The sequence below is a fragment of the Mustela nigripes genome, chromosome 4 (genome assembly GCF_022355385.1).
Source record: "Mustela nigripes isolate SB6536 chromosome 4, MUSNIG.SB6536, whole genome shotgun sequence".
NCBI classification, from domain to species: Eukaryota; Metazoa; Chordata; class Mammalia; order Carnivora; family Mustelidae; genus Mustela; species Mustela nigripes.
In genome coordinates, this window is record NC_081560.1 from 48,578,157 (window position 1) to 48,605,569 (window position 27,413).

General features: G+C 55.5%; 3 protein-coding genes across 4 annotated transcripts; all 3 read left to right on the forward strand.

The window, feature by feature from the left end:
• The first annotated feature begins 1,382 nt into the window (after nt 1–1,382).
• HOXA11 (homeobox A11) lies at nt 1,383–5,023 on the forward strand. The gene is made up of 2 exons (XM_059396672.1): nt 1,383–2,371; nt 3,819–5,023. Exons 1-2 carry the CDS (start codon nt 1,636–1,638, stop codon nt 4,049–4,051), a joined length of 969 nt encoding a protein of 322 aa, XP_059252655.1. The 5' UTR covers nt 1,383–1,635; the 3' UTR covers nt 4,052–5,023.
• A 4,558-nt stretch (nt 5,024–9,581) lies between these two features.
• Nucleotides 9,582–16,437, forward strand: HOXA10 (homeobox A10). 2 transcript variants are annotated; one of them, XR_009403793.1, is made up of 2 exons: nt 9,582–14,423; nt 14,845–14,926. XR_009403793.1 is itself a non-coding variant. In XM_059396671.1 (2 exons), the coding sequence occupies exons 1-2, from the start codon at nt 12,665–12,667 to the stop codon at nt 15,117–15,119; spliced, it is 1,242 nt and encodes a 413-aa protein (XP_059252654.1). In that variant the 5' UTR covers nt 9,582–12,664; the 3' UTR covers nt 15,120–16,437. The 2 variants fall into 2 exon arrangements, 1 of the variants encoding a protein (XP_059252654.1); XM_059396671.1 differs by having other exon boundaries at nt 9,582–13,631; nt 14,845–16,437.
• Nucleotides 16,438–21,315: 4,878 nt separating this feature from the next.
• Nucleotides 21,316–24,758, forward strand: HOXA9 (homeobox A9). The gene is made up of 2 exons (XM_059396673.1): nt 21,316–22,236; nt 23,320–24,758. Exons 1-2 carry the CDS (start codon nt 21,660–21,662, stop codon nt 23,556–23,558), a joined length of 816 nt encoding a protein of 271 aa, XP_059252656.1. The 5' UTR covers nt 21,316–21,659; the 3' UTR covers nt 23,559–24,758.
• Nucleotides 24,759–27,413: the final 2,655 nt, after the last annotated feature.

Below are 27,413 nucleotides of genomic sequence, written 5' to 3' on the forward strand. Positions count from 1 at the left end.
CAGTGACATCCAGCTCCTTCCAAGAAGATAGGTGTGGGAAGGCTTCTGGGCCCCTCCCAGTCCCCAGTCCTGCTTGGTTGCTCTATGCCCTCTTCTTTCACTTCTCCCAAACGACGATCATTCAATCCTGCAGGATGGCAAGCATTTTTCACCATCTTAATGGTTTTTTTTTTCCTTCTTTTTCCCAAGAAAGCTAGACTCCTACTAGCAGTCATGACCCCTGTCTCTGTCTTTGGCTCAAACCTAGCCTTTTCAGGGTGTTCTTGTCACCCACCTTGCCGGGAGTTTGGGAAGCATGGTTCTTTAGCATTGTGTTCCTTCTGTGGGATGAGAGGCAGAAAAGGCGCCGAGCCTTCTCAGTTTCTGCTTGCACATCTCTGGCCCTCATGCTTTGCAAGGAAGGAGAGGAGGCGTGTTACCCCTTTCTCAGCCACAGCTCCCTGGCCCTAGCCTCCTTCCTCCTCACTGCGCCCACTCTCCTTCAGCTCTGCAGCTCCGCCGGCAGTCTGGTGGGCCCCCGGAAGGTGCAGCATACCCAGGAAAAATCTCCTCGGATATCAGCGCCTCTAAGCAGCCCAAGGCTCGCCTCCACTGCACGGTTTCCTCAGCTCCAGAAGACCAGGCAGGCGGGCGGACCGTGCACAGTGGCGCAGCCCCCAGGCCTCTGGCTCCGCCGAGCGACTCCGAACCCCCGGCAGGCAGCGAGGAGGAAGAGGTTTCTTCAAGGGCAAGGGGTGAAGTGAGGAGGTCGGCAGGGAGGATGAAGTGGAGGTGGATCCCGGGTAAGACGAAGGCCCTTCCGGGACCTGCAGATGCCTGACAAACCGCGGGGGGAAGTCGCCCTGGTGGTTGGCGGTTTAGGGACGGAAGGCACTAAAGCGCTTCGGAAGTGACCATGAATGCGAGCGTGTAATCAAGTCACCGTGCAAATCGGGCAAGCCACGAGGCAGGCACATCCACGGCTGCGAACCCTGGCCCCGGAGGGGTCCGGCCGGAGTCCGAGACAGAGGTGGTTCCCAGAGCGAGCTTGTGGGAGGGGGAGAGCGAAGGAGGTGCGCACGCGAGCCTCCAGGAGAATAGATTCCAGGACCGCGCACGGGCCACGCAGCGACGAGCTCCCACCCGGCCACCCCCAGCCTGGGGCATCCCTCACCCGGGGAGTGATGGGTGGCAGGAGTTGAGCTCTCTCACCGCCCTCGGCGCACTTGAGGGCCAGCGCCGTGCAGCTGAGCACAGGCGAGCGGCATGGGGCGCACCTCAGCCTCGCCGCGCGCCGGGAGGCCCCCCAGCCAACATGAGTTACACCGGCGATTACGTGCTTTCGGTGAGAACACCGAGTGACGATCTGTTGCTTCCCCTGAGGTGGCTACAAAGAAAGGAAGCCGGGGAGGGAGGGGGGTGGAAAAAGGAAAGGGGAAAGAAAAAAAAAAAAAAAAGGCCCGGACCAGGACCAGCTTGCAGCTTGTCAATTTCAACATCGGGTCACATGACCAGCACCTCCCTGCTAAGGATGGGGATAGATTTCCACGTCAGCTTACGTCTCCAAATTTCTACTTCACGGATCCGCTTCAAAGAGGCAGCTGCAGTGGAGAATCATGTTAAGCTCGGCTACTGCGGAGAGCCCAAGGTAGCCCAATGATGGATTTTGATGAGCGTGGTCCCTGCTCCTCTAACATGTATTTGCCAAGTTGTACTTACTACGTCTCGGGTCCAGATTTCTCCAGCCTCCCTTCTTTTCTGCCCCAGACCCCGTCTTCGCGCCCAATGACATACTCCTACTCTTCCAACCTGCCCCAGGTCCAACCCGTGCGCGAAGTGACCTTCAGAGAGTACGCCATTGAGCCCGCCACTAAATGGCACCCCCGCGGCAATCTGGCTCACTGCTACTCCGCGGAGGAGCTGGTGCACAGAGACTGCCTGCAGGCGCCCAGCGCGGCCGGCGTGCCTGGCGACGTGCTGGCCAAGAGCTCCGCCAACGTCTACCACCACCCCACCCCCGCCGTCTCGTCCAATTTCTATAGCACCGTGGGCAGGAACGGCGTCCTGCCGCAGGCTTTCGACCAGTTTTTCGAGACGGCCTACGGCACCCCGGAAAACCTCGCCTCCTCCGACTACCCCGGGGACAAGAGCGCCGAGAAGGGACCCCCAGCGGCCGCAGCGACCTCCGCGGCGGCGGCGGCGGCGGCAGCGGCAGCGGCCACGGGCACGGGCACGCCGGCAACTTCAAGTTCGGACGGCGGCGGCGGCGGCGGCTGCCGGGAGGCGGCGGCGGCGGCGGCGGCGGAGGAGAAGGAGCGGCGGCGGCGCCCCGAGAGCAGCAGCAGCCCCGAGTCGTCTTCCGGCCACACTGAGGACAAGGCCGGCGGCTCCAGTACGTATAAAGGCAGCGCCCCGCGCTTTATGAAAGGGGAGTTGGAAATCTAGCACAGCACCGCTGTTAAATTTTTATATGCTGTTTTATAAGCATATAAGGTTTATGAAGGGCCTTTAGGTTTCCCCCAACAAAACTTTGTTATAAAAGGCGGGATCACGTGGCGAGTGCTGAAATTGGCCGTGAAATACCCACCGGCCACGGCATGCCTGAAAAAAAAAAATCCCAAAAAAAAAAAAAAAAAAAACCTCACACACACACACAACTCCCTTTTTCCCTTTTTTCCCTTCTGGGTCCCAAGCCCAGCAGCTCGACCCCGCTCGGGGCCAGCTCGGGCTGGGGAGCCGGAGGTGGGCGCCTGTAAATTCCCCCTGCAAGGGCTCCGGGAGCCTTTGATAGCGAGGTAATCCGGAGATTTTTATAAAAGCCATGTGTTGCGCCGGGACGCCAGTCCCGGCCGGGATTCAAAGGCATCGCTGTTTAACGATGGCGCTAGGAGCGTGTTTAACAGATAAAATAGCCCGCTTAGCTCGAGCAATATATTAAAAGAAACAAATTAAGCCAAAGTTGGCCTTTTTATCCAAAGGAAGCCATTTTCCTCTGGCGCGGTGGCAATTACGTGCCGCCTTCTGTCCCACTGCATGTTACTCACAGTTGTTATTCAATCTGTCAAAAGCGGGGTTTGTTTTTTTTTTTTTCCTCTCCGTCCTGTGATGTTTTATTGAAAAGGGGAGCAAGTCGAGCCTGCCCGCAGCTTTAGGAAACCCCTCTTCCCTCCACGGTATCTAAAATAGCACCCCTGCCCTGCCGGGGACCCGGATGGTTGTGTGGCCTTGGTGCTCAGGGAAGGCCCATGGTAGGGGGCTTCCGTTGCCACCTCCTCACCTCGCAGAAGCCAGGAGGCTGGTCAAGGAGGCAGGAGCTGGTGGCCAGGACTCAGGCTGACAAAGACCCAGGAGCGGCCTAGGATGCTAGAGAGGGCCGAGTCCCCGTCGCAGCCAGGAAAGACTTGGGCTGGGGTCGACTTTACTGCCTCGGGACCGGCCGCCCAGGTGCTGGAAGGTGAAATGTCCGCTGGCGGCTGTTTGTTTAGTCTGGCCCGGGCTGGAGGCAGCCGGCGACCCCCTCTGGGCGGCTTTGAAAGCGGCTTCTGGGGCACCAATCCGCCTGTTGCTGTAAGAAGCCCTCCTTTCTGCTCTGGGGGCAGCGTGAGCAGCTTCCCTGGGGGCCTATCTAGGGAGCTGGCTTTTATCTGGGGCTGAGTCTCCGCCTGCAGCCAGTCCCCAGCTGGCAGTAGGAACCTGAAGGCAGGAGACTGAGGAGAACTTGATGGAGCTAGGACAGGGCCTCCAGTCCCAGGGGCCAGCCCTTTTCCTCCACTCGGGGTTATAGGATGGATTGCAGCCCCCACACCTGGCTCACTCCCCACTTCTTTCTCCCTCCACAGGTGGCCAACGCACCAGGAAAAAGCGCTGCCCCTACACCAAGTACCAGATCCGGGAGCTGGAGCGGGAGTTCTTCTTCAGCGTCTACATCAACAAAGAGAAGCGCCTGCAGCTGTCCCGTATGCTCAACCTCACCGACCGTCAAGTCAAAATCTGGTTTCAGAACAGGAGAATGAAGGAAAAAAAAATTAACAGAGACCGTTTACAGTACTATTCGGCCAACCCACTCCTCTAAGGCTCCAGCCAGCTGGAATTGGGTGGGGGGCTTCATACAAGGGAGATTATATGCAGATTTTGCCCTTGACAAGGTCAAGGCACGTGGTGACTTTTGAAGAAGAAAGATATGCAAAAGAGGGGAGGCTGCATGGAGACAGCCTCTAAGAAGCCGGCCCCGGGACTCTCTTGGGCATCTGTGGTTAAGATTCCTAAAAGAAATTGGATTTGGAGAGTTGTTCATCAACTAGAATGAATGGTTTGGGACCCCTGGCGGTTCATTTTTGGAGACTGTGGAGCTTTGGACTGGGTGTGGTCTCCATCAGGACTGGGCCTCCTGCCAAGCGCCCTGGAGATCGACCTGGGCCCAAGACCCTCCACATGGAGCCTGCCCACCTCCAGGACTCCTGCGTCAAGAAGCTATTCAATCTTGAAACCCCGTTCAGCTTGGGGACAGGAGCAGGAGGAAGGGGGGAGGATTCCTAGATGTCTGGAGTGGGGCTGCTTTCCAAAGCCAGTGTGAAAGATGGCTGGACTAAGAGGTGGCTATGAGGGGAGAGGTCTGCTGATCCTGGAGGGGGGGAAAAATCGATTCCAGGTGGTATTAGCAGCTCTCCACCCCTCGTAGCCACTCACCGCACTGTCTGAGGCCTGAGCTTCTAGAAGTTGCCTCCTGCAGCCCACCTAGTTTTTCCTACCACTGAGGGTCTTCTTCCTGGATTGCCACTCAGGCCTAAAGCCTGGCCGCAGAGCAGACCTTTCCCGAGGTGGAAGACATCAAAAAGCTAAGAGGTTGCACCCAGGCCGCTGGCCCCAAGATCTCTGCAGGAAATGCCTGTGGAGTGCGGCAGCCTGGGAAAGCCTCTGCCACACTTAACTGAAGCTTGGATTTGCTCAGCGGAACAGTGGGCATGGCCAGCGGTCCCCAGCTACGAGGGGTTTGAGTCCCCCAAACACCCAGTCTGGCACCGCACTCTGCCCTTCGTGCCCCAGAACTGAGCTTGGAAGCTTCCAGCAACCTTCCAAGAGCTCAAGAGCGTTTGGAATTATTTTAAAAAATAAATATTATATTATATTATATATATTTCCCTGCAGGAACCAAAGCGAATTTTAAAAGATGCAACGTAGAGAGGGAAAAAGATGATGAAGAGAATATTTAAAGGCTCTGTTTACAGTGTTCCACGGTTAAACTCACTCACTGCTAAAAAAAAAAAAAAATATTTGAATGTACGCTTCATACAGGGATGGTGTTCAAAAGACTTGTAAATAAAAGAACCATAACCTATTTTGTTTGAATACTTTTTAAATTTTGCCATTAGTTGATTTCCTTGGGGTATTGGAGGGGTGGGAAGGGTGTTAGGAATGATCTTTTTAATTTCTTGCAATGTTTGGAAAGCATTAGGAGGATGCTCTGAAGTAGGTTGGCCCTCCAGGGTCTGGGGACCTCAGCTGAGAAAGCCAGGCACCCTCCCATTCAATCTCCTCTGCCTCCCTGTTTTAAGAAGTGTCTGGTGGCTCTGTTTGTAACAGGACTGTTGGCCTGTCCTCCGTTCTCACCCACCACGTACGTCACAGCATGTATCAGACAACAGGGCACAAGGAAAATAAAGACTGGAAACTTGAGTACTGGGTTCTGGTGTGACATTCCTCTTCCTGTTTGCCTTTTACTGCCAAATGTCTGCCCCCCTACCCTCTCCCACCCCGCAAAAGGGGCAACTTACCAGGCCTCTGAGGAGGTGGGGAGATAACTTAGGGTTTTAACTCCACTAGAAGCCAAGTTTGGGAAGACAAGATGACTGGCCAGGTCCTTTGGGGAAGTGGGGGTCCCATGAATGGGGTATCTCAGGACCTGGAATTGGGGGTTTCATTCTTCAGGCTGGACAGAGGCCTGGGAGAAAGCCCTGGGGCTTGGGGTGGTCAATGAGCTTGATCCCAGGCTGAGCTTACTCACCTCAGGTTTAGGAGGTCTAAAGTGGAACCACTCTAGGGTGCCCTGGGGATCCCTGTAGGAAGACAGAGACCAGTCTGGGTACAAAGAGCAGACTCTCAGGAGCCTCTATGGACACTTTGTCCCAAGCTCCCAGCTGAGGCTGTCTTTTCCCTTTAGGGAAAGAAAGATGCCGGTTTACTCTTTGTTTCCTGCCTTTGAACTTCTGCCTTAAATTTGGACATCACCCATAACCTTGAGGGGCAGGGCGGAAAGGCCAGAGCCTTTTGTTGCTCACCCCCCACCTCCACTCCCACCCTCTCCCTAGCCACCCAGGCAGGGCCAGAGCTGCAGAGAAGATCGAATTTGGAGAGAGGCCCCAGACCCCAGATCTGCTTTGTTTATTTGTTTGTGTGTTTGTCTAACTGGCGCGACTGGGGAAATTGAGCTCAAAGGGGAATGGGACAGACCCCCTAGATGAATGTCTAGGTTGATGAACAGACACACCGAGGTGAACAACGACTCTCCTGGGGGGCAGGGAGGGGTGGGCAGGGAAACCCAGGATTTAAGCAAAAGACTTCCTTTGGGACGGTTAAAGATTAACCAAAGTCTTGCATGTTGCTAGAGAGAGTCTAGCCAGGGGACTGTTCGCCGGCGGGCGGCGAGCGGGCGCGGGTTTGATTTCTGAGCCCTATAAAAGCCCATCCTCCGATGGCTGTGACAATGTGGTCGTAAACCCGTCCGGGCCGGCCAATTTGCATATTTGGAATGCGCCGCTATAAACCCGGCTGGGGTTTTGCAGCAATTTCTTAGATGTAAAAATGAGATCTCTTTAGCAGCGGGCTGGGCACATTCTTTCCCTCCGTCTATGCCTAGAGCCTGCTTCCCTCTCCCGGCTCAGGGCCGAAGTTCGGGCCGGGCCTAGTCGCTCAGCCGCCACGAGATGGCGCACGTCCGATCAATGTCAAAGCCGCCAGGGAGCCGGGAACCCCTGCGCGATTCTTGGCCTTTGTTCGTTTCTGATACTAAGAGCAGCACGTTACATTATTTCACTTGTCCCGTTTCCCTTAGTATCAAAATAAGGGGGGGGGGAGGCTCACCTTCAAGAAGTAATTGGTGTTGTAATTTAAAGCAACGTGCCTTCTGTAGGCCTCGCAGGCATCGCGCCGCGGAGAAGCCCGCTGTCCCTTGGCAGTGATTTCGGAAATGTGTCAAGGTAAGAGGCCACACGTTTAGCAATTTCAGTCTGGCTGAGTCGGGAGTGGGGAGGTGGCCGATGTCAGAGCAGGAATGGGCAAAGTGGCTGGGCTTGTGTGCTCCGGGTGATGCTACAGGCGCTCAGCCAACCCCCCTTCCTGCCGTAGCTCCCTAAGGTTGGAAAACAGGGGGAGGCCTAAGTGGAAAAGTTGAGGATTTTAGACCCATGCGCCAGCAATTCACCCAGAGCGATCTTTCAGTTTTGTAGAAATATTCAGAATGGGATGAGTCAGGCATGGGGGGCATTCAAGCGAAAGGGTTCTGGCTGTGTTGGGATGGGGGTTGTGGTGGCAACAAAAAGAGAGAGAGAGAGAGAGAGAGAAGGGGAGACAGTGAGAGCGATGGCGGGACTGGGGAAAACAAAGTTTCTACTCTAAACAATGAGGTGGTCAGCAACCGTGGTCCCGGAGGCCGGCATATTCCCTGGGGCAGACATCCGGGAGGTCTCTAGTTTTTTACTAGGTGCGGTCACTAGGTCTGCCCAGCAGCCTGGGGAAAACCTTTGTTCTGAAAAATGCCAATTCAAGAAAGTCTCATATGATTTCTGAGGCTTCCAGGGAAAATCCACTTGCTTATTTGGAATTTATGGCTATAAACCTGGCTGGGGTTTTACAGCTATTTCTTAGATGTAAATATGAGATATTTTGCAAATATGCAAAAAACTGTATTGGTGTATACCTATACATTTTCAAAAGCTAGCACTGAGGATAAACTCTGATCACAATTTCTCCATCAGGGTTGTCACAAAATAAGTTTTAAATACTCATTTGACTTAACATTTCAGAGGCTAGATCCAAATTTCCTCTTTTCTTATATTTAACTTTTTATTCCAATGTTTTCATTAGCTTCTTGAAATTGCTGTTTTCATAAATGTATAGTGCGTGGGTGACTGGGGGGAGGGAATTGCAGAGAAAATAGGTGCTGCTTGAGTGTGTGTGTGTGTAAATCTTGCTATCAAAAGTCGCTAGTCTTTGTTGAGCATGGGCTCCCAAACTCTGCCAAAATAAGAGAACCACAGGAACCCCACCGAGTGCGCACCCGCACCGTGCTTTCTGCAGCCTGAGCCTTCCCTAAAATCCCAGAACCTCTTCTAGTTTCAAGGCCAGAGGCAGTTTATTATAGAGAAAATTAAGGATATTGTAATTTAGGGAGTGTGTGAAAAGGCCCCAACACTCCCCCATCAGGAGAAAAGGGCCAGTTTAGTGGTTGGATTTAGAGAAAAATTTAAAGCGGGTTGTTAGGGATAGATTGCACCTGATTAATTCAAAACAGACACATCAGATTTCCTTGGAAATATGGACATTCTTAAAGATGAATAAGAAAAGAATGTCATGGCTTTCAAAAAAATGTCTCGCCATACAGTAAATGTGAGAATCAGAGAAGTCCAAAATTCTTGTTAAAGGGGATATGTGAAAATAGCGTTTATTTTTCTTCTGTGGGGCCACAGCCCAACTCTACACCCGGTGGGAAAATTCTGAGCCTGGAAAGTCCTGAGAACGACTTCCAAATACAAACCATTTACTGGCTATCCCCATCTCAGTACCTAGTATTTTTAAAAAGAGGTGGGGGTTTGGGGTAGTAACAGTTTGTTATTCTGGGTCGTTTGCAAGGGCCTACTCCGAAGGAGGAATCCACTATCCGGGGAAATGCAACGGTGAGCCTCGTCAAAGGGCTCATTCCACTGGCCTGGTGTTTACTTCGGCTCATAGCCACAGGGAGGGGGAACCGTTATTAACCCAGGTAGAAATCGACATACTTACTCCTAAATAAAACGTGGGGGCTGCACATAATGGCTATACAGGCCTGGCTGAAGGAAGAAGGCACCGAGAGAGTTTTAGGTCAAAAGCATCCTGAGGAGGACAGAGAAATTCAGCAGCTGGGAGGCAGGGCGAAAGGGAGAGAAGGAAAGAAGGCAAATGGGTTGAAGGGAAGACAGTATGCAGGAGCCGATCCATGCTGCAACTGAATCGCTTTTCTTAATCTCTGGGGATAGGGAACCTCAGGAAAGCCCTGGCGATCGATAAACCGAATATTCTATTGAGGAAGTTAACACCTCGGTGTTACAGTCTGAGGAGTACGGAGCCTTGGGGAGCGGTCGGGGATGCTGGGAGCTCCAAGACTCGTTGAAAAGGCAGCGGAATCTAACTCCAGCTTCGGCTGCGCGGATATCTTCTCCACCCAACCAGCCGGCCAGTCTGCGTCCCAGGCCGACCGCAGGCGGAGGGTTCGCCAGCCCTGGTGGGGCGGGGGGGGGGGGGGGGGGGGCGGTCGTGGGCCAGAGAGGAATTCTCACACGGGCCTACACACTCCTCATCATCTTCCTCTTTTTTTTTTTTTTTTTAAATCAAGAAACAACACAAACTCAACATCCCATTTGGTTTATTACAAGGGGAAAAAAGAGGTTGGAGAAAAACATTCAGCTTTCCCAAAGGTCAGTGAAGACCCAAGTGCCAATGCCATGGTCTGAGAGGCAGCCGCGGACTTCCACCTCCTCTAAGTCCTCAGCAAACAGGGCCTTCTTAAAGCAGATACAGTACCAAACTGGCTTTTGTCACCTTGGTTGGTACCTGCATGCCTTTGGATCCCACCCCGCCTAGAAGCCCATTTGGTCTCCCTACAGGGCCTTGACCCAGCTGAGCCTGAGCTGCCTACAGCCCGGCACCCGGCTTGTCTTACCAGTCAAACTGACAGGGTTGCTGAATTCCTGAGAGTCCTGGAACATTCTGGAGGGCCCAAGGAGAAGGCTGTGAGGGGTCTGTGAACTCCTTGAAAATGACGGGTCAAATTGGGGGAATGCCCAGATGTGCATTTTTCACAGGGTAAGAATCAGAGCTTGGCCTTAGCTTTTCCAAGTGGGGCCTTAACTTTCAATAAGAAAGATAGGTTTAGATCACTGACTTTCATTTTATTTTCTTAGCCTCTGCCATCTCAAGCATTCTCTCCTATGGCCACTGTCCCTTCCTCTCCCAACCTACAGCCTTGGGAAGCCGTTTCTGTTTTTAGTGTGGAGAGAAACCAAATCCTGTCTCAAAGAGTCTGCCGGGACTCATTCTTCTCAAGGACCCCCCTCCCATGTTTGGGACTTACTTCACCCTCTGCAGAGCTTTCATGATTGACATGGACAAGTGCTTTGGGGCAAAGCCCCCCTTCTCAGGCAGCCCTCGGTTCTGTGGCATTTCCCAGTAGCACTGCTGAGTGCAACAGTCCCAATGCGTTTCACCCTCCAGGAGAGCTGGACAAGGACCAAGTCTATCCAGACAGGGGTCCGAGGTTTCCCTGCTCTGAAGCTTTTGCCTATTCAAGTTTGTTGGCCTCTGGGCCTAGCCAGGTTAGAATTTGCCTTGGCCTTGTTCACTAGAAGGAGATGGGGATTGAAAAGGTCCCCACTTCTAGTGGGGATTCACTAGAAGGAGGTTCCGCATCTCTCCATCTCTCCGTACAGACTTGATTCGGCTGCCGCTGCTTCTGCAGCCTCAAGATCTTGTAGGATTGGAGAGAACTGGTTCTCAGAGTCTCTGCCCTTCTCTCCCCCCCCCTTTTTTCCCCTCTCCCTCAGCCCTTCTCTCCTTCTGTCTCTCTCCATCTCCCTCCTCTCTACCTCCATGCCCCGTCCTGTCCTGTGGAGCCTGTCGCAGTGAGGCACAGACCAGCTGGGTGGAAGTGGGGAGTGCAGCGCAAGCCTTGCCGAGGGGCGCCGGGAGGAGCAGCCACAGCAGGCAGAAACCGCAACCGCTTGCATCTTCAGAAGCCAGCGTCAGGGCTCTTCCGCCAGCTCTCCCGAGTACTCTCTCTGGGTCTTCTCAGGCTTGGCTTCCTTCTCAGACTGGGTTCACCATGGGAGGAACAAGGCCAGGTGCCCGGCAAATCACCCGGGATGCGAGGGTGTTTCCCCGCTGTAGGCAGAGGCCTGAGCAGTCTGCTTCCTGGGATCCCGGGCATTCAGCAGCCCCAGTCAAGGCCTCTGCAGGGGCTGGAGCTGGTGCAGTGGCAGGCAGGCCTGGGGCGTCCTGGAGAGCTGTGGCGCACAGCCCTGGGGCAAGGCAGCGACCTCCTGGGCTCCACTGGATCCGGCCGGAAAAGGTCGCATTTCCTGAGATAGGTCTGAGGCCCACACGGGGGCTAGCGCCCTGAGCCAGCAGTTTCCAGTTGACTAAGAGCATGTCCCTACGGCCAGGGTAGAAGGAGGCTCTGGTCTTTGCTGCGCAAAGGGCCTGGCCTCGGAACGCTGCTATAACTGGGCCACGAGCCCAGCCCGGCCTTGCCGGGAAGAGATTTCCTCACCGCCGGCCTCGTTAAAATGCGCACACCGCAGGAGAGAGGGCTGCCCTAGACACGGGTTTGGAGGGGAGGGGGGAAGAGGGGAGGGGACCGAGAGGCAGGAGTGTGGTGACACTGGTTCTTGTCATAACCTCCTAGTGCATGCGAATGCCAAGGTTAAAGGGAGAGCTTGAGGCAGAGGTGTCCATCCATGGCCCCCTTCTCCAAGTTTCCCCCTCCAGGTCTTCAGGTCTCTGGTCAAACCAAAGACCCTGAAGAGCGATGTGTCCTTCACTTCCCTGAAATGGGGTAGCTTGGAAGCAACCTGGGGATGGGGCTGTGGGGTGCCTGGATCTGACTCTGACCTCTGAATAGAGTGGGGGGAGTCTTTAGCTAAGGTTACCGGTTGCTTCCACCACCCCCCCCAATCCCTTTCAGCTCATCAGGGTCCACCGACAGGAGCTGCAGAAAAAGCAAGCCAGGTGAGCACACCAGAAGCCAAGATCCCAAATGGATCAATGACTGGCTGAGGAAGAGTGTAGAGGGCTGTGAAGCCAGGGCGTTACATTTTGGGGAAATTTCTATGTGGGGTGTAAGAAAGAAGTGGCAATAGCCAGTTTCCACTGCGCGCTGGATCTCAGACACTCTAAAAGGTCTTGGTGGCCTTAGGGCCTGGTCTGTCACTTTTGGGAGACAGTTCCAGGTCCCGAGCTGAAAGGGAAGAGCCTGAGGTCCCAGCAGGTTCTCTTAGTGGTTAGAGTGCCTGGGGGGCTAGTGGTGATTCTGAAACAAGAATGGGGAGCACCCAAGGCAGACCGGGGTGCACACCATAAACACCGCACTTGTTAACTGCGCGGGGCCCTAGGGCCCTTCAAACAGACCCCGCAGGAGAGCTCACGTCCGAGCGTGGGCGGGGCTAGCCCAGGGGCCAGGCCCCCCACTAGCCACGTTGGGGCAGCCCCCACAGCTCCTGGCCTTTGGGCCGAGGTATCGGGTGTGCGTCTCCCGGCCCATCAATACAGATTACATATTTATATCAATCGTGGGCTCAGAGGGCGCCCTCGGAGAGCAGCCCCGCGACTACGAAACCAAACTGGGAGTGGTCGCGCGGAAACTCTGGCTCAGGATTGGCTGTGGGCACCCGCCGCGGTGCGGGGGGATTGCTAATCGTATTCAGCATGTTTTGCACAAGAAATGTCAGCCAGAAAGGGCTATCTGCTCCCTTCGCCAAATTATCCCACAACAATGTCATGCTCGGAGAGCCCCGCCGCGAACTCTTTTTTGGTCGACTCGCTCATCAGCTCGGGCAGAGGCGAGGCTGGCGGTGGTGGCAGCGGCGCGGGGGGCGGTGGCGGCGGCGGCTACTACGCCCACGGCGGGGTCTACCTGCAGCCAGCCACCGACCTGCCCTACGGGCTGCAGAGCTGCGGGCTCTTCCCGGCTCTGGGAGGCAAACGCAATGAGGCGGCGTCGCCGGGCGGCGGCGGCGGTAGCGGGGGCCTGGGTCCCGGGGCGCACGGCTACGCGCCCGCGCCTATAGACCTGTGGCTGGATGCGCCCCGGTCCTGCCGGATGGAGCCACCCGAGGGGCCGCCGCCGCCGCCACCACCTCCCCAACAGCAGCCACCGCCCCCGCCGCAACCACCCCAACCCCCGCCGCAGGCCACCTCGTGCTCTTTCGCGCAGAACATCAAAGAGGAGAGCTCCTACTGCCTCTACGACTCGGCGGACAAATGCCCCAAAGGCTCCACCGCCACGGCCGAGCTGGCCCCCTTCCCGCGGGGCCCGCCGCCCGACGGCTGCGCCCTGAGCACCTCCAGCGGGGTGCCAGTGCCGGGCTACTTCCGCCTCTCCCAGGCCTATGGCACGGCCAAGGGTTACGGCAGCAGCGGCGGCGCGCAACAGCTCGGCGCCGGCCCGTTCCCCGCTCAACCCCCCGGGCGCGGCTTCGACCCGCCACCCGCGCTCGCCTCCGGCTCAGCGGATGCAGCCCGGAAAGAGCGAGCCCTCGATTCGCCGCCGCCCCCTACGCTGACTTGCGGCGGCGGCGGCGGGGGCTCACAAGGCGACGAGGAGGCGCACGCGTCGTCCTCGGCCGCAGAGGAGCTCTCCCCAGCCCCTTCCGAGAGCAGCAAAGCCTCGCCCGAGAAGGACTCCCTGGGTAAGCAGGGCGCGCCGAAGGGCCGCAGTCAGGCGGGCAGACAGGCAGACCCAGAGAAGGGAAAGAGCAGAGAGCCAGGAGTCCGCGCAGCGCCGGCCGGCCGGCCTTGGCCCAAGCTGCAGGCAGGCTGACCTTGTGAACTTGCCTTTTAATATTTGGGCGTGGGGACGCAGTAAAAATTCATGTCCGGCTTAGCGCCCCACACCAAGACGTCCGCCACTCTGGCCTCAGCTCACCCCCATTGGGGGCGAGGGCATGGACGAGCAGCCCCTCTCTTGCGCTTGCCCTTCTCCGTGGCCCAGAGCACCCTAAGCCGTGGTCTGGGCCCAGCCTGCGAGGCGCGGCCCACGCGGGGGGAGGGGGAGGGAGGAAAGTGGCTCGCCCGCAGATAGCGCGGATGTTTGTAAGGCATCCAAAATAAGCAGCCGCCAGCACCAATAAATAAGCCCATTAACCGGCGAAGTTCGAGTTTACGATCCCCCATGCTTTTTTCAAAGTTGCTGGAGGGGCGGGAATCCTCCTTGCGGGGAGAAGAAAAGGCAAATCCGGCCTGGTCGCCGGGGCCCTGAGCTTAGAGTCAGAGAGGGGCCATTTCGCTTCCCCTGGAACTCCGAATCGTCCAGACTGCACATCTCTGACTCCTGGAAAGACGTGACGGACGGCCCTTGACCTCGAATCAGTTTTTCGTCCCTTCCCCGTGTCCCAACTCTGTCCTTGTTCCTCTCTTCATTGGGCCTTCGGCAATCAGGGTACGGGAATGGGACAGCGCCACGCTGCCCGCCTCCCTTCCAAGTAAGCACCCATGCCCCCAGGCTGGGGGCTGCAGGAAATGCTTGTCTGCTTTGGGGCGAGAAGCACAGAAAGGCGTTAAGTTCAAGATATAAAGCCTGCTCTCCCAGGCCGTTCAGTCTGCGAGCACCGGATAGCTTTGTGCTAAAACAGGTGTTTGAGAAAAAGTGGAAGAAAATGTAAACTGGGAGGGTAGGTGCAGATTGGAGGCCCTCTCCACTTTGCACACACCCTTTGGAGGCACTGCTCTTCCTGAGCAAGCTAAAAGAGGGGTGTGTGTGTGTGTGTGCATGTATGTGTGCAAAACTCTCTCTGTGTGACTTAGGGCATCCCTCTTATCACAGAGAAGTCCCAGATTCACCCCTGAGCACAGCCTGGCGAGACCCCGATGTAACCTTCCCTTCGTTATTCTCTTAAACGCTAGGCAATTCCAAAGGCGAAAACGCAGCCAACTGGCTCACGGCAAAGAGCGGCAGGAAGAAGCGCTGCCCCTATACCAAGCACCAGACGCTGGAGCTGGAGAAGGAGTTTCTGTTCAACATGTACCTTACTCGAGAGCGGCGCCTAGAGATCAGCCGCAGCGTCCACCTCACGGACAGACAAGTTAAAATCTGGTTTCAGAATCGCAGGATGAAACTGAAGAAAATGAACCGAGAAAACCGGATCCGGGAGCTCACAGCCAATTTTAATTTTTCCTGATGAAGCTCCAGGCAACGCCGATTTTTCCCGCTGCCAGAGAGCCGTTTTCCTCCCTCTGTCTTCGGCCTCTGCCCAGGAACTCGCACCTGTGCCGGAGTCCCACTCCTCCCTCCCACACTCGCCATCTCGATGGCCGTCACATCTGTGCAGGGCTGGTTTGTTCTGACTTTTTGTTTCTTTGTCTGTTTGCTTGTGCTGGTTTACTTGTTTTCTGGGGGAAAAAGCCATATCGTGCTGCATTTCTATAGAGAGAAATATTATCCTCAAGTGTTGAGTGGTGACTGGGCTGGTTTGCTGTCTCGGGGTTCCTCTGCTGGAAATGGCTCCTGTCCTCCCGGTGGAGCTGGTTTCCTGCGGGGGCGGGCAAACCTAGCCGGAAGGCCGAGGTCCCATTGTAGGCGCTGAGGTGTCTGGCCTGAGGTCAATGGTGCAAGGAGCCGCCACCGGGCTCCCCTGCCTGGAGTGCTGGGCTGTGTTTAATCAGGGGACATAGGCCCCTGGGTTTCTTTTTTCTTTCTTTCTCTCTTCCTTGGCAAAAAGAAGGGCTTGCAAGCATGGACATGCAGGCTGGCAAAAGGGCTTGGCTTTGGCTGATTAGAAAATTGAGAGTCATAAGGAGTAATCTTTCCTTCCTCTGTAAGATATCCCAGCTTTAAAAGGGAGGGGAAAAAAAAAAAAAAGAATAACCAAGAGAAGGAAACTTCTCTTCCAGTTTGTGCAAGGTCTTGCATTGTGGGACTAAATTATTTCACTTACCTCGGAATTTTCATATCCTTCTGGCTGTAGATAAATAATCTAATATAGTTTTGTTTATGCGTGCAGATTTAGTGGGGGTTTTTTTGGTCATTAAATAATTGTTACCACTGGTAACATGACAAGCACACCACAATTCTCCCTATCTTGTGGAGAGGTTTCTTTCTCATTTTCTTTTTTCTTCTTCCTCTTTTATATTTTCCTTCCTAAAATTCACAGAATCCGAGGAGCGCTGGGCAAGCGGAATAGACTAGAGAAGGGAGACATTGTTTGGGTTTCCTTTATACTGTGAAGTTACATGCATAAAAGGGTCAAACCTGTAGGTGCAGAAAAAGAAAAATTATAAATACAAATCTGTATAAATGTCTATTATTATGAAAAATTGCCAATCTTGTTTTATGCAAATGCATTCTATCGTTATTATAAATGTTAGTTCTAGCTCTATTTACTTCTAATCTTAAATCAGAATAAATTAATATTGTAATGCTGCTGTGCGTGGAAAAAAGACGATGTTTATGTTCTTATAGAAGAATAAAAGCTGTGGAATGAAGCTTTTTAAATTTTACTTCTTTTTTTTTTTTTACTTCTTATCTTCACCTTCCACTTTATCCCGTTCACCACTTTTACAACAGGAGGACTAGCCCGCGCCCCCTGCAATTACTTTAGGCATCTATTTAAATATTACCTAGACGGTCGTAATTTGTCTGGGCCCTATAGCCCTGGTGCCGTAAGGTTTGTCGGCTTTTGTTCAGTTTTATGACTTGCTAGTATATCTGGATTGTGGCTGTCTTGGACCAGTGGTTTCAGTTGAGAGGGGAGCTGCATAGACAGAGGAAGCCAAACAGGATTTCTTTCGGGAGCCCCAGGGAGGCTCGCAGACGCCGGTTGTTTTGCGGGTCCCCTGGTCTTAGATGACCCCCAGCCTAGGAATCCGGGGAGCAGGCTGGGCCCAGAGCGCGTCACTAGCGTCCGCGGCAGCAGTTAGGTAGACTGCTGCGGGCTGCAAGCCCCCCTCCCCCAGCACGGCCTCCCAAACCTGGTCACCCTCCGCGGGGCCACGCGTTTCCTGCTCGCGGGAGGTGGGGGGGAGGGCGACGGCAGGGGGAGGGGGCGCGGGAGCGCGCGCCCCGGCTGGCTGGCTGGCTGGGAGGGAGAGAGGGGGAGAGCGAGCCGCGGGGAGTGAGCGCCGGAGGCCGAGACCAGACTGGGAGCCGGGCTCGGGGCCGTCCCTGGCGCTTTCGAGTCGCTCAGGGTCGCCGCCGGTTGGCGCCGGCTCGCCGAGAAGCGGGATTTGGGAAACCAGCACGCACACTGCTTTCTTTCCTTTCTTCTCGCTTTTCCCTCTCCTTCCATTTTCCTCTCTCTCCTCTACCTTCTTTCCCCCTCTCTCCCAGGTTTACCTTACCGGGGTCGGTGGCTTCTCCCGCCGCGATGCCTTAGCGGCAGCGGGGGACACACACTGGCAGCGCGGGCGCAGGTTGGCAAGGGGCCGCGCCGGGCGCGATCGCAGGGTTCTCCCTTGGCTGCGGCGGTGGCGGCGGCGGCGGCGGCGGCGGCGGCGGGAGAGACAGCCCCGCGCTGGCAGCACCAGAACTGGTCGGTGATTTAGGTAGTTTCCTGTTGTTGGGATCCACCTTTCTCTCGACAGCACGACACTGCCTTCATTACTTCAGTTGAAATCGTCTCCAGGTACCTGTGCGCGCGGGGGCTGGGCCGGGCGGGGCATCCGGGCCCTGGTCGTGCCAGGCCTGCGGTGGCAACCTCGGCTTTTCCCGCGCAGGAGCCTCGTCCCTGCCTCCTTCTCAGCGCTTTGCCAAGCTGTTGGCCGCAATCCCCATCCCCACCTGGCCTCGAGCAGGTACGATCAGGTTAGCTGCTCCTCGGCGGACGCCAGGGGCGTGGTAGGAATTCTGGGCCCGGAGCCATTCAAGGTCAGGGGCACGCGTTCCCATTCTGGGCCTCCCCCGACTCCAGGCCATTCTCCTGCAAGGCTGGGACACAACCAGCCCTAATCCAGGGTAGAAGATCAGGGAAGATCCCCTTGAGAGACTCAGGCTAAACTAGGAGGGACAGGCTGGAAAGGGGCTGGGATCCTGGCCTTGTCACTTACCCTTCTCTCTGTAAGCCGCCTTCTGCTCTCAGGAGTCGCCTTTGACTCTGCTTCCTTCTTTTCTACCCTCTGTTCTTCCTCTTTCTTCTTTTTCTTTATCCTTACCTTTACTTCTTCCTTCTTTCTTTCCTTCCGTTCATTTGTCTTTCATCTTGGGTCTCTCTGTGCCCAGTTTTCTATCTCCACTTCCTGTCCTCCTATCTCTTCCTCCGGGAGGGACCCAGGGCTGGCTTGGGAGAGCCTGGGACGGGGTTCTTATTTATTTATTTATTTTTCTTCGTGCTCAAGTTGTGGTCGGAATCTGCCAAGGAAGGGCTCGCGTGGCACAGCTGTCGGGGGCTGTGGATCTGGGCCTGGTGTGCCGCTGCAGACAAGGCCTCGGTTATGATCACGACCGGATGGCGGCGGCCTTGCGTTCTTACTCCGCGGGTCGGCAACCAGAGCTTATGAGATCCGATTAGGGGGCCTTCGCGCCGTTTCTGTGTGCCCACACAGAGGGCAAGGAGGCCTTTGCTGGCCTCACTGGGCACCTGAGGCTGGGACCTGGGCTGAGGCCCAGCCAGGCTCTATATAGAGCCTGGCCACGCAGGGAATCCCGCCTAGAAGCTTCCTCCGCTTTCCTCCGGCCTGCTGGTCCCAACTCTGGTTTTAACCGCGGGGCAGGGGAGCAGCGCTAGGGCAAAGAACGGTTGCTTGTTTGCCCGTAGCCTCTATCAGGTTCAGAGTCTGTTAGAAATGTTATCCTTGTGCCAATGGGTACTGGAGAAAGGGACCCTTCCAGCTCCAGTCTGTTTCAAATATAATAGGGGAAAAGAATCTTAAATTCCACAACCATTGTATTACAAACTTGAGCCCTCATTCCAAGTTGTAGTCCGCTGTTGGAAGCCAGAAGAACCATTCTTGCTACCAAACTGAAAACAACTTTCATCCCTCCCTGCCTCCCAAACACACACACACACACACACACACACACACACGCAGAGCCTTCAGACTATGCCCACCAAGCTGGGCTTCCCTTCCCAGCTCTGTCTCCAGCCCTGGAACTGTTTCCATCGCTCTGCCTGCGGTCCTGTTATCTGAAAGGCCAGCACACGGCTCTCCCCTCAACTCCTCTGGGCCATTTTCCAGACCAGAGAACTGGATTTATTTTGGAGGCCAAGGTTTTAGAACTCTCAGGCAAAAGGGGCAGTTTGTAATTACATCTATTTTTTTTTAATATACACACACAGTCCCTTTCATTTCCAAAATAAAATCTGATTCAAAAGCTTGACTCCTTTCTCCCCAAATCTTTGGGCAGAAAAGGGGTCCAGTTAGGTTTTTCTGATTTTTCTCTGCTCTTAGGCACCAGTAAGGCCTGCTTAACATTCAGGGCCTGCTAATTATGTGGTGTCTGTCCTATTCTGGAGGGCTAAGGTTATTTAAACAGCCTTTTCATTCAAAAAAAAAAAAAATACTAATACTAATTCAAGGCTTCTCTGAGCAAAAAAGTTGAATTGCAAATAAGCCAGTCCAGCCTGTTCTCAGACAATTACAATGAAGAGCCAGGTCTCCTCCTGAGTTAGTACTTCTTAATGAAAATCTCAGAGGCACCGCGAACTGCCCAATATTTGGGACACAGCCGGGATGCGATGGGGGTGGGGATAAGGCAGAGGAATTTACTGGGAAAGGAAAATATTATGGGGGAGGAGGCTAAGGCGACCAGGACCAGCCACGTCGGGAGTTCACTGTGTCGGCCACTTCCCTCTTCCGGCGAGAGCGGATAAAGGGGAACCCGGCTGGTCTCCGCCAGGCTTCGCAGCCTCGCTCTTGGGGAGAGCCCGGCACTTGAGGGTCCCCGTCAGGGATAGGGATGTATCAGGGTTTGGGGGAGGATTTCTGGAACTGTTGGGTAGGATGAAGCCAGAAAAAGAGATGGAAGCTTCCTCGCCGCCCGCCCTCGCCGCCAGGGAAGTGGGCTAATGAGAAACACACTCTTGCAGGCACAGTGTTCACACGTGAATTTAATTACCCCGTTTTTAGGAGTCGCTGCTTTCCGTTCGGATTTGGGGTGGGTTTTTTCTTCCAACAGTGGCCGCGAGGCCTTTTCATTTAACCCTGGAAGACTCGAAAAGGGGTAAGAAATACCTTCCTCCATGTGGCCAAGCCAAGGAATAGGATTAAAGTCAAAGCCCCGTGCCCTGTGCCCCTCCCGGTTTTAATTTCTAGCCCTGGACTTGAGCGGCGGTCGCGAGCTTTGGGCCTTGTAACCTTGTTGAGCCATCGGCCTGGTGAAAACCGAGGCGGGGCCCGGGGCGGTGGCCGGAAAGAAAGGAAGGAAGGAGCCCTGAAGAACTCATACTGGGCCCCGAGGCCAGAGGGTCTTGCGCGGGCCTCCCAGCCCCTGGAGCCGCGCGCGGTCTCTTCCGCGGGACTGCCTTCTCCCGAGCCGATCTCGCCTTCCACGGAGGCTGCCTCGTGTTTTTTTGTTTTTTTGGTTTTTTTTTTTTCGCAGCTCGGGTTTGGGGAGTGCGACAAAGCTCACCGAGCTCAGCGTGAGGGCCTCCGAGGTCGGGGCACGGCGCTGGGTGGCCTGCTGCATTCTCCTGTGTGTCGCGATTCCTGGCTGAGGACCGAAGGGCTGTAGGGCTGGGGCGGAGGGGGCGCGTGTGCGCGGGGTCGGAACCGAACCCGCGGCACAACCAGGCCCTCAAGCCTCTCGACTCAGGGACAGCCGGCTGCTCCTCGGTGGGGCGCTCGCTGGAGGTGCAGCGGCAACGCTGGGAGCCAGCTTCCCGGGCTCCCTGGGATCCAAAGCGGGCAGATCTCGGGGCCCCACAATAGGCGGTGCCCTCTGGGAAGCCTGTCCGTGCCCAGCGCGCTCGGACAGGGGCCGGTGGTGGCTCCCTTTGGGACGGATGCTGCGTTGAATTTGACTTTTTCGCGGCCGGCCCGGGGGTAAACTCGCATCTCCGGGGACGGCAGGAATTATTTACAGGGAGCTCGCCAACCCAACCCAACAGTCTAATTTAACCTTTCCCAGTCCTCGTAAATTTTTACAGCCGGGAACCACGGCGAAGCAAACGAATCTGTTGGTCGTTCCCGACTTCCCACCAGCCTGTGTGGCTTCTGAAACAATCACTCCTTATGAAATATCATAAATATAGATTTAAATACAGTAGAGCGAGAATGCGATTTGGCTGCTTTTTTATGGCTTCAATTATTGTCTAATTTTATGTGAGGGGCTCCACCGGCCGCACTCGCACGCGGGACCCGCGCCTCGCTGATGGCGTGATTAATTGTGATATAAAATAGTCCGCTTAAGAAGTGTGTGTCTGGTGGCGGCGGTGGGAGGGGAGGGAGTCCAGAGGCAAGGCCAGATTTGATCTTTTAATCTTCGTTGGCCACAATTAAAACAAACCCGATCGTGGAGCGCCGCGATCCCTTTGCATAAAAACATATGGCTTTTGCTATAAAAATTATGACTGCAAAACACCGGGCCATTAATAGCGTGCGGAGTGATTTACGCGTTATTGTTCTGCCGGGCGGGCACGTGACGCGCGCGGCCAATAGGGGCGCGGGCGCCGGCAACTTATTAGGTGACTGTACTTCCCCCCCTGGTGCCACCAAGTTGTTACATGAAATCTGCAGTTTCATAATTTCCGCGGGTCGGGCCGACCGGCCAGGCACCGGGCACAGCGATGGCCACCACCGGGGCCCTGGGCAACTACTACGTGGACTCGTTCCTGCTGGGCGCCGAGGCCGCGGACGAGCTGGGCGCGGGCCGCTACGCGCCGGGGGCCCTGGGTCAGCCTCCCCGGCAGGCCACCGCGCTGGCGGAACACCCCGACTTCAGCCCGTGCAGCTTCCAGTCCAAGGCGGCGGTGTTCGGCGCCTCGTGGAACCCGGTGCACGCGGCGGGCGCCAACGCGGTGCCCGCCGCGGTGTATCACCACCATCACCACCCTTACGTGCACCCCCAGGCGCCCGTGGCGGCGGCGGCCCCGGACGGCAGGTACATGCGCTCCTGGCTGGAGCCCACGCCCGGCGCGCTCTCCTTCGCGGGCTTGCCCTCCAGCCGGCCTTACGGCATTAAACCTGAACCACTGTCCGCCAGAAGGGGTGACTGTCCCACGCTTGACACTCACACTTTGTCCCTGACTGACTATGCTTGTGGTTCTCCTCCAGTTGATAGAGAAAAACAGCCCAGTGAAGGCGCCTTCTCCGAAAACAATGCTGAGAATGAGAGCGGCGGAGACAAGCCCCCCATCGATCCCAGTAAGTGTCTCCTCCCTTCAGACCGGCCGCCGCCTCCACGCCGGCCACCAGGATCTGCCAGCCCTTCAGCTTTCTCTTGAGCCTGCTTCGCCTGCGCTGCGAGCCTCTTGAGCAGGGGCCGGGAACCAGAAGTTGCTGTTTAGGATGCCTCGGATGGGGCCCCAATTCCAGAGAGCAGTGACAAGCTGGCTGCCGGGTTCAGGGGGAGGGGAGGCGGCTGCTGCCGAGAGAGAGGGGGCGGGGCAGGCGCTGCGGGCCAAGCCAAGACCAGCCGCCCCTCTCCCTGGCTGTCCGGTACCAGGACAGCAGTACTTTGGGCCGTTCTTCGAAAGCAGCTCGGCAGAGAGAATCTTTTGTGCGGCTAGACTGTCCTGGAGCCTGGAGCGGCGGCAGCAACTGCAGCCTAGACATTGAAGAAGACGGCCGATCCCCTCCACTTCTTGCCTTCAGCCAGTGGCGGCGTATATCCTGCCCAAGATGAGGCTGTAGGCGACCGGGCCACGGCGGTCCCCATGCCAGATTATTCACATAAACTGGAGAAGTGATCAACATCCTTGGGGCGCCTAGGGGCGCCATGCCGGCTACCCGGCTCTGATGGCCTTCCAGGGAGTCAAAGAAGGAAAGGGGAAAGTAGAAGGAAAGGTGGGGAAGGGAGGATACAGAGAGAGAGAGAGAGAGTGTGTGTGTTAGTGCGGGGGAGAAGAGAGTATTAACGTTACAGGAACACAGGGCAGCGTGCTGTCCCCCTGCCTGGCAAGAAGAGGATCTATTTCTAAATTTCCATCCTTGTATAGTGTACAGAGAGTGGAAAGAAAGAGAGGAAAAGGACAGGAGGACAGAGGAGAGAGGAGGGTCTCGTAAAGGGAGGGGAAAGCCGAGGTTTTACTGCGTGCAATTGTAAGTGACCGTTCCTCCGTCTGTCTGCCACGATTCCATTGTGTACGGGTTCTACAGCCTTTCCCTCACCGATTCAGCAGCGTCCTGCACTTTGGCCGAAGACCCTAGGAGGTTCCCCAGCCCCCAGTGGAGGGGGGACGTAGGTGCTTCTCCTCTTTCTAAATCCCCTGTCTGTCTCCTTCACAGGCAACCCGGCAGCCAACTGGCTCCACGCGCGCTCCACAAGGAAGAAGCGCTGCCCCTACACCAAGCATCAAACCCTGGAGCTGGAGAAGGAGTTTCTGTTCAACATGTACCTCACCAGGGACCGCAGGTACGAGGTGGCCCGGCTGCTCAACCTCACCGAGCGGCAGGTCAAGATCTGGTTCCAGAACCGCAGGATGAAAATGAAGAAAATCAACAAGGACCGGGCAAAAGATGAGTGATTCAACTGAGTTCATTTAGAAAAGAGAGAGCGAGCTAGGGAGAAAGAGAAAGGACTGCCTGATCCCTCTCCCGCCCCTATTCGACCCCAGCGTCCACCACCCCAACCATCCCGCACAAAGCGGCTCTAAACTCCAGGCCTCATCTCCCCCTGGCAAGCCCAGCTAAGGCTGGCTTCCCCCCGCCCCCCAGCCTGCCGCTTTGATGGAGGAGGTATTGTAAGCTTTCCATTTTCTATAAGACGGAAACAAACAAAAAAAATGGTGTGTGTGGGGGGGACATTTTCGCTGATGCCTGTGTGTGCTAGCTTGTATATATTTTTTAGAAAAAATCTACCTGTTCCTGACTTCAAAGAAACAAACAACAACAACAAAAAAAATACTACCTTTTTATAATGCACAACTGTTGATGGCGGGCTGTATAGTTTTTAGTCTGTGTAGTTAATTTAATTTGCTCTTTGTGCGGCAGAGCGATCTGCCCAGATACTTGAACACTGTGTTTTATTGTGGTAATTATGTTTTGTGACTCAAACTTCTGTGCTGGGTGATGCACCCGTTGTGATTGTGAGCGCTTAGAATTCAATTTCAACTCAGGTTGTTGCTAGGGGAGAAAAATAGTTGCGTAGAGTATAGCTCTGTATGGAACATGTCTTCTGTATGCCTAGGCTGTTCACCTTGGATTGTAAACGAGCTGTAAGGATTTCCCACTGAAATAAAATTTTAAAAGAAAGAAAGTGTTCTCCAGGATGCATAAATTCATGGTTTCCTCCTCTTTGGAAATGTGGGCATTTTCGTCTCTACCCGTTCTATAAACCTGTCTTGTTCATTGTATATATAATCCATATATTAAAGAAAAAAGTAATCAGACAAGCTTGAATATTGTTTTTGCACCGGATGAACATTGAGGAAAGTTGGAGCTAATACATATGTGCAGAAGGTTACTACCTATGGTTTACATTTAATTTTAATCGGGGGAAAAATGAATGCTTATTGTAATGGAGTTAATTTTATTGATAATAAATTATACACTATGAAACCGCCACTGGGCTACTGTAGATTTGTATCCTTGATGAATCTGGGGTTTCCATCCGGCTGGACATACACTGTATATTTTGCAATAGTTACCTCAAGGCCTACTGACCAAATGTTGTGTTGAGATGATATTTAACTTTTTGGCAAATAAAATATATTGATTCTTTTCTATTTATTGCGGGTCAGCTCTTTGCACCTTTTTCTCTGGAATAGGGGAGCGTGGGTAGTGTCTCTGGGTGGGGGCCGGGCCTGGGGGGAGGAGGCAGAATCTCGATTTCTCCGCCGGCGGGCTCTCGGATCGCGGACCAGCGGCAGCCAGCCGCGCTCCCACTCCGGCCGGCTGCTTGGCGGCGCAAGCAACGGAGCCAGGCTGGGCAACGAGGTGCGGCGAGGCCTCGCTCCCGGCTTTGACCTGTCCCATTTGCGGGGAGGCCGAGAGGCCTCCGAGGAGCCGCGCGGGGTCTCAGGTCCCGCTGGCCAGTAGCAGCGAAAGGCCACCCTTTCATCTTGGCGCCCAGAGATATTTCCCGAAGCCGGGTCCACTGAGATCCTCTAGGCCTTCCCCTGGCATGGGGCGGGGAGTGTGAGGGCAGGAGCGACGGGGAGTCGAAGGACCAGCTTCCCGAGGAGTCTCCAAGGAGGGAAACGAGCCCTGCTACCCCGACGCGGCCGCCAGGAAGGACATCTGGGGACTCTCAGGGGACTGAAGTCTTGCGCCCCCGCACCTCAGCGTCCTGACAGGACCCAGGAGATTCTGGGTTCTGTACCGCACTCCCCTCCCGAACACCCCTCCTGGCAGAGGCAGGGCCTAGGCAGCCGGCGAGCTGGAAGCGCCATAAAAGCAAATGAGGGCTGTTGCCGTTTATGGGGTGTAAAGGGCTGCGGGGGGAACGGCCACAACTTCGGAGGCCCAAGCGCCTTATAGATGTGGCCAGAGGGTTCAGCCTAATCTCCCCCTTTTTCTTTTCTCGCTCGCCACGCCCTCCCTCCACCACCCCGAGACTGCTGGAAAGTTATCTGAGTTCCGATGCCTAAAGGGGGAACCAGGACGCCCGGGGATGGGTCTTCCCCTTACCCCCACCCCCACCCCCATCCCGCCGCCAGGTTGGGACGCCCTCTGTTGTTGCAGACAGAAGGAACTTCAAAGAATGGGCAGTAAGGGTGTGCCATAAAGGCCGGGTCTGCGAACTGTCTGGAATTCGGCCCTTAATGAGTTTACAACTGTCCAGCCCCAATTAAGATTTTCCACCAAAGCCCTTTCATTTGTTTGCTCTGTCTGCACCGATAAAGCGGCTGCGGAAACAACTCTTTTATGGGCACTGCGCTCTCGGCAGCGTAGATTCCGGGCTCCACGCACACCCCCCAGGGACGCGACTCTGGCCCAGCTTTGGGAGTGGGGCGCGGGGCCAGCCCGGGCGGCTGACGAAGTTCAGGGAGCGGGGGGCTGCAGTGCAGAGATTCTGCCAGCAGATGGCAGTATGGCTCCACGCAAGTGGCGCCCAGGCCGCCATCTCCCGCCGCCGCAACCCTGGGAAGTTCCTAAGATGTCGACTTGACGCTAGCCTTTCTCGAATGGGAGCCCCAGATTTGAATGAACTGCGGTCGTATATTTTCTTTGCTGCTCAGGCCGGGCCGGAAACCTCGCTGGGAAACAAGCAAGCGGTGGTGCTCGCCCGACCTGCACCGCTCCCGCCCGCTTTCCTCTCCCCGGTTCCGGAGGCCTAGCGCTGCGTGGTTGCAGCCGTCCGGCGGCTGCGGGGCTGTAGCTCCAGGCGCGGGCGTGACTCTAGGGTCACCGTTCCCAGGCCGCGACAAGCCTTGGGGCAGCGCGACGCTCGGAGAACTCGGCTGACCAGCGGACAAACAAGGACTAAGGCCTACAGCCCCGGGACTTGGTGACCCCCCGGAGGGGGTGCGGAGGGCGCCTACGTTGGTCAAGGGTCCTGCGGCAGACCGGGGAGGGGGTGCTCCCTAACGCTGCGCCCCGGTACGAGGCCGGTGAGCCAGCACCCGCAGGGGAGCCAGGACCCCGGGACCCGGCCGCCTCGAATAAGCGGCAATAAAACAAGGTGGTGGAAAATCGGGGGCAAAGGCATTCTTGGTGACTTTCTAGTGTGGGTTTGGCGGCTGAATTGCCCGGGATGGGGAAATCCCTGCGGGCTCACCAGGGGCTGCTTTGATTGTTCTAAAAGAAATACAACGTTTAAAATAATTATGATAACATCCTAGCTCCAGGACAGGAATTCACGTCGTGAACGCTTTCCTTGCTTTCTCTCGCCACCGAATTTCCTTGGCAGTGGAGCTGCTCAGGCTGCTCTGGTTTCCCGTGTTCAGGAGGCCAGGAGGAGGGAGGGGACCCCAATCTAGGCCCAGCCTATCCTGGACCCTGGGCGGGGAACACGCCCCGGAACCTTCTAGGAGGCGGCCACGAGTGCGGGTGCGAGGATCAACCCCTGGTGCAGAATGGTTTCACAGGGAAAACGCAAAACAAACAGAACCCATCGAAGCACCCCGGAGCCCTGTGAACACGCCATGCGGTGTATTTATTTGGGTTGTAATAGTCTCTGCCAAGCCCACAAAATGTTTACAACCTGCGTCTCCCCGCTGTACACGCTGTAAAACTGGGGACTGGATTTTGGTTGACAGATCTCCTGAGTGTTCCCCCCCCTCTCTTCCTCCCCCCTTCCTTTCCTTTCCTTTCCTCCCTCTTTCTCCGTTTATATACACAGGTTGGTGTTGCAGACACACGTCTTCATTATATATCCCTATATAACACAATATTTCACAGTGTCTGATTGTAAGAAAGGTTTTAGAGCTTCCCCTAGA

Excerpts from the sequence above, each read along its gene's own strand:
- HOXA10 (XM_059396671.1), top strand. The coding sequence starts at position 12,665 with ATGTCAGCCAGAAAGGGCTATCTGCTCCCTTCGCCAAATTATCCCACA. Across the intron at positions 13,632-14,844 it reads GCCCGAGAAGGACTCCCTGG|GCAATTCCAAAGGCGAAAAC; the intron begins GTAAGCAGGGCG and ends CTTAAACGCTAG.
- HOXA9 (XM_059396673.1), top strand. The coding sequence starts at position 21,660 with ATGGCCACCACCGGGGCCCTGGGCAACTACTACGTGGACTCGTTCCTG. Across the intron at positions 22,237-23,319 it reads CAAGCCCCCCATCGATCCCA|GCAACCCGGCAGCCAACTGG; the intron begins GTAAGTGTCTCC and ends TCTCCTTCACAG.
- HOXA11 (XM_059396672.1), top strand. The coding sequence starts at position 1,636 with ATGATGGATTTTGATGAGCGTGGTCCCTGCTCCTCTAACATGTATTTG. Across the intron at positions 2,372-3,818 it reads GGACAAGGCCGGCGGCTCCA|GTGGCCAACGCACCAGGAAA; the intron begins GTACGTATAAAG and ends CTCCCTCCACAG.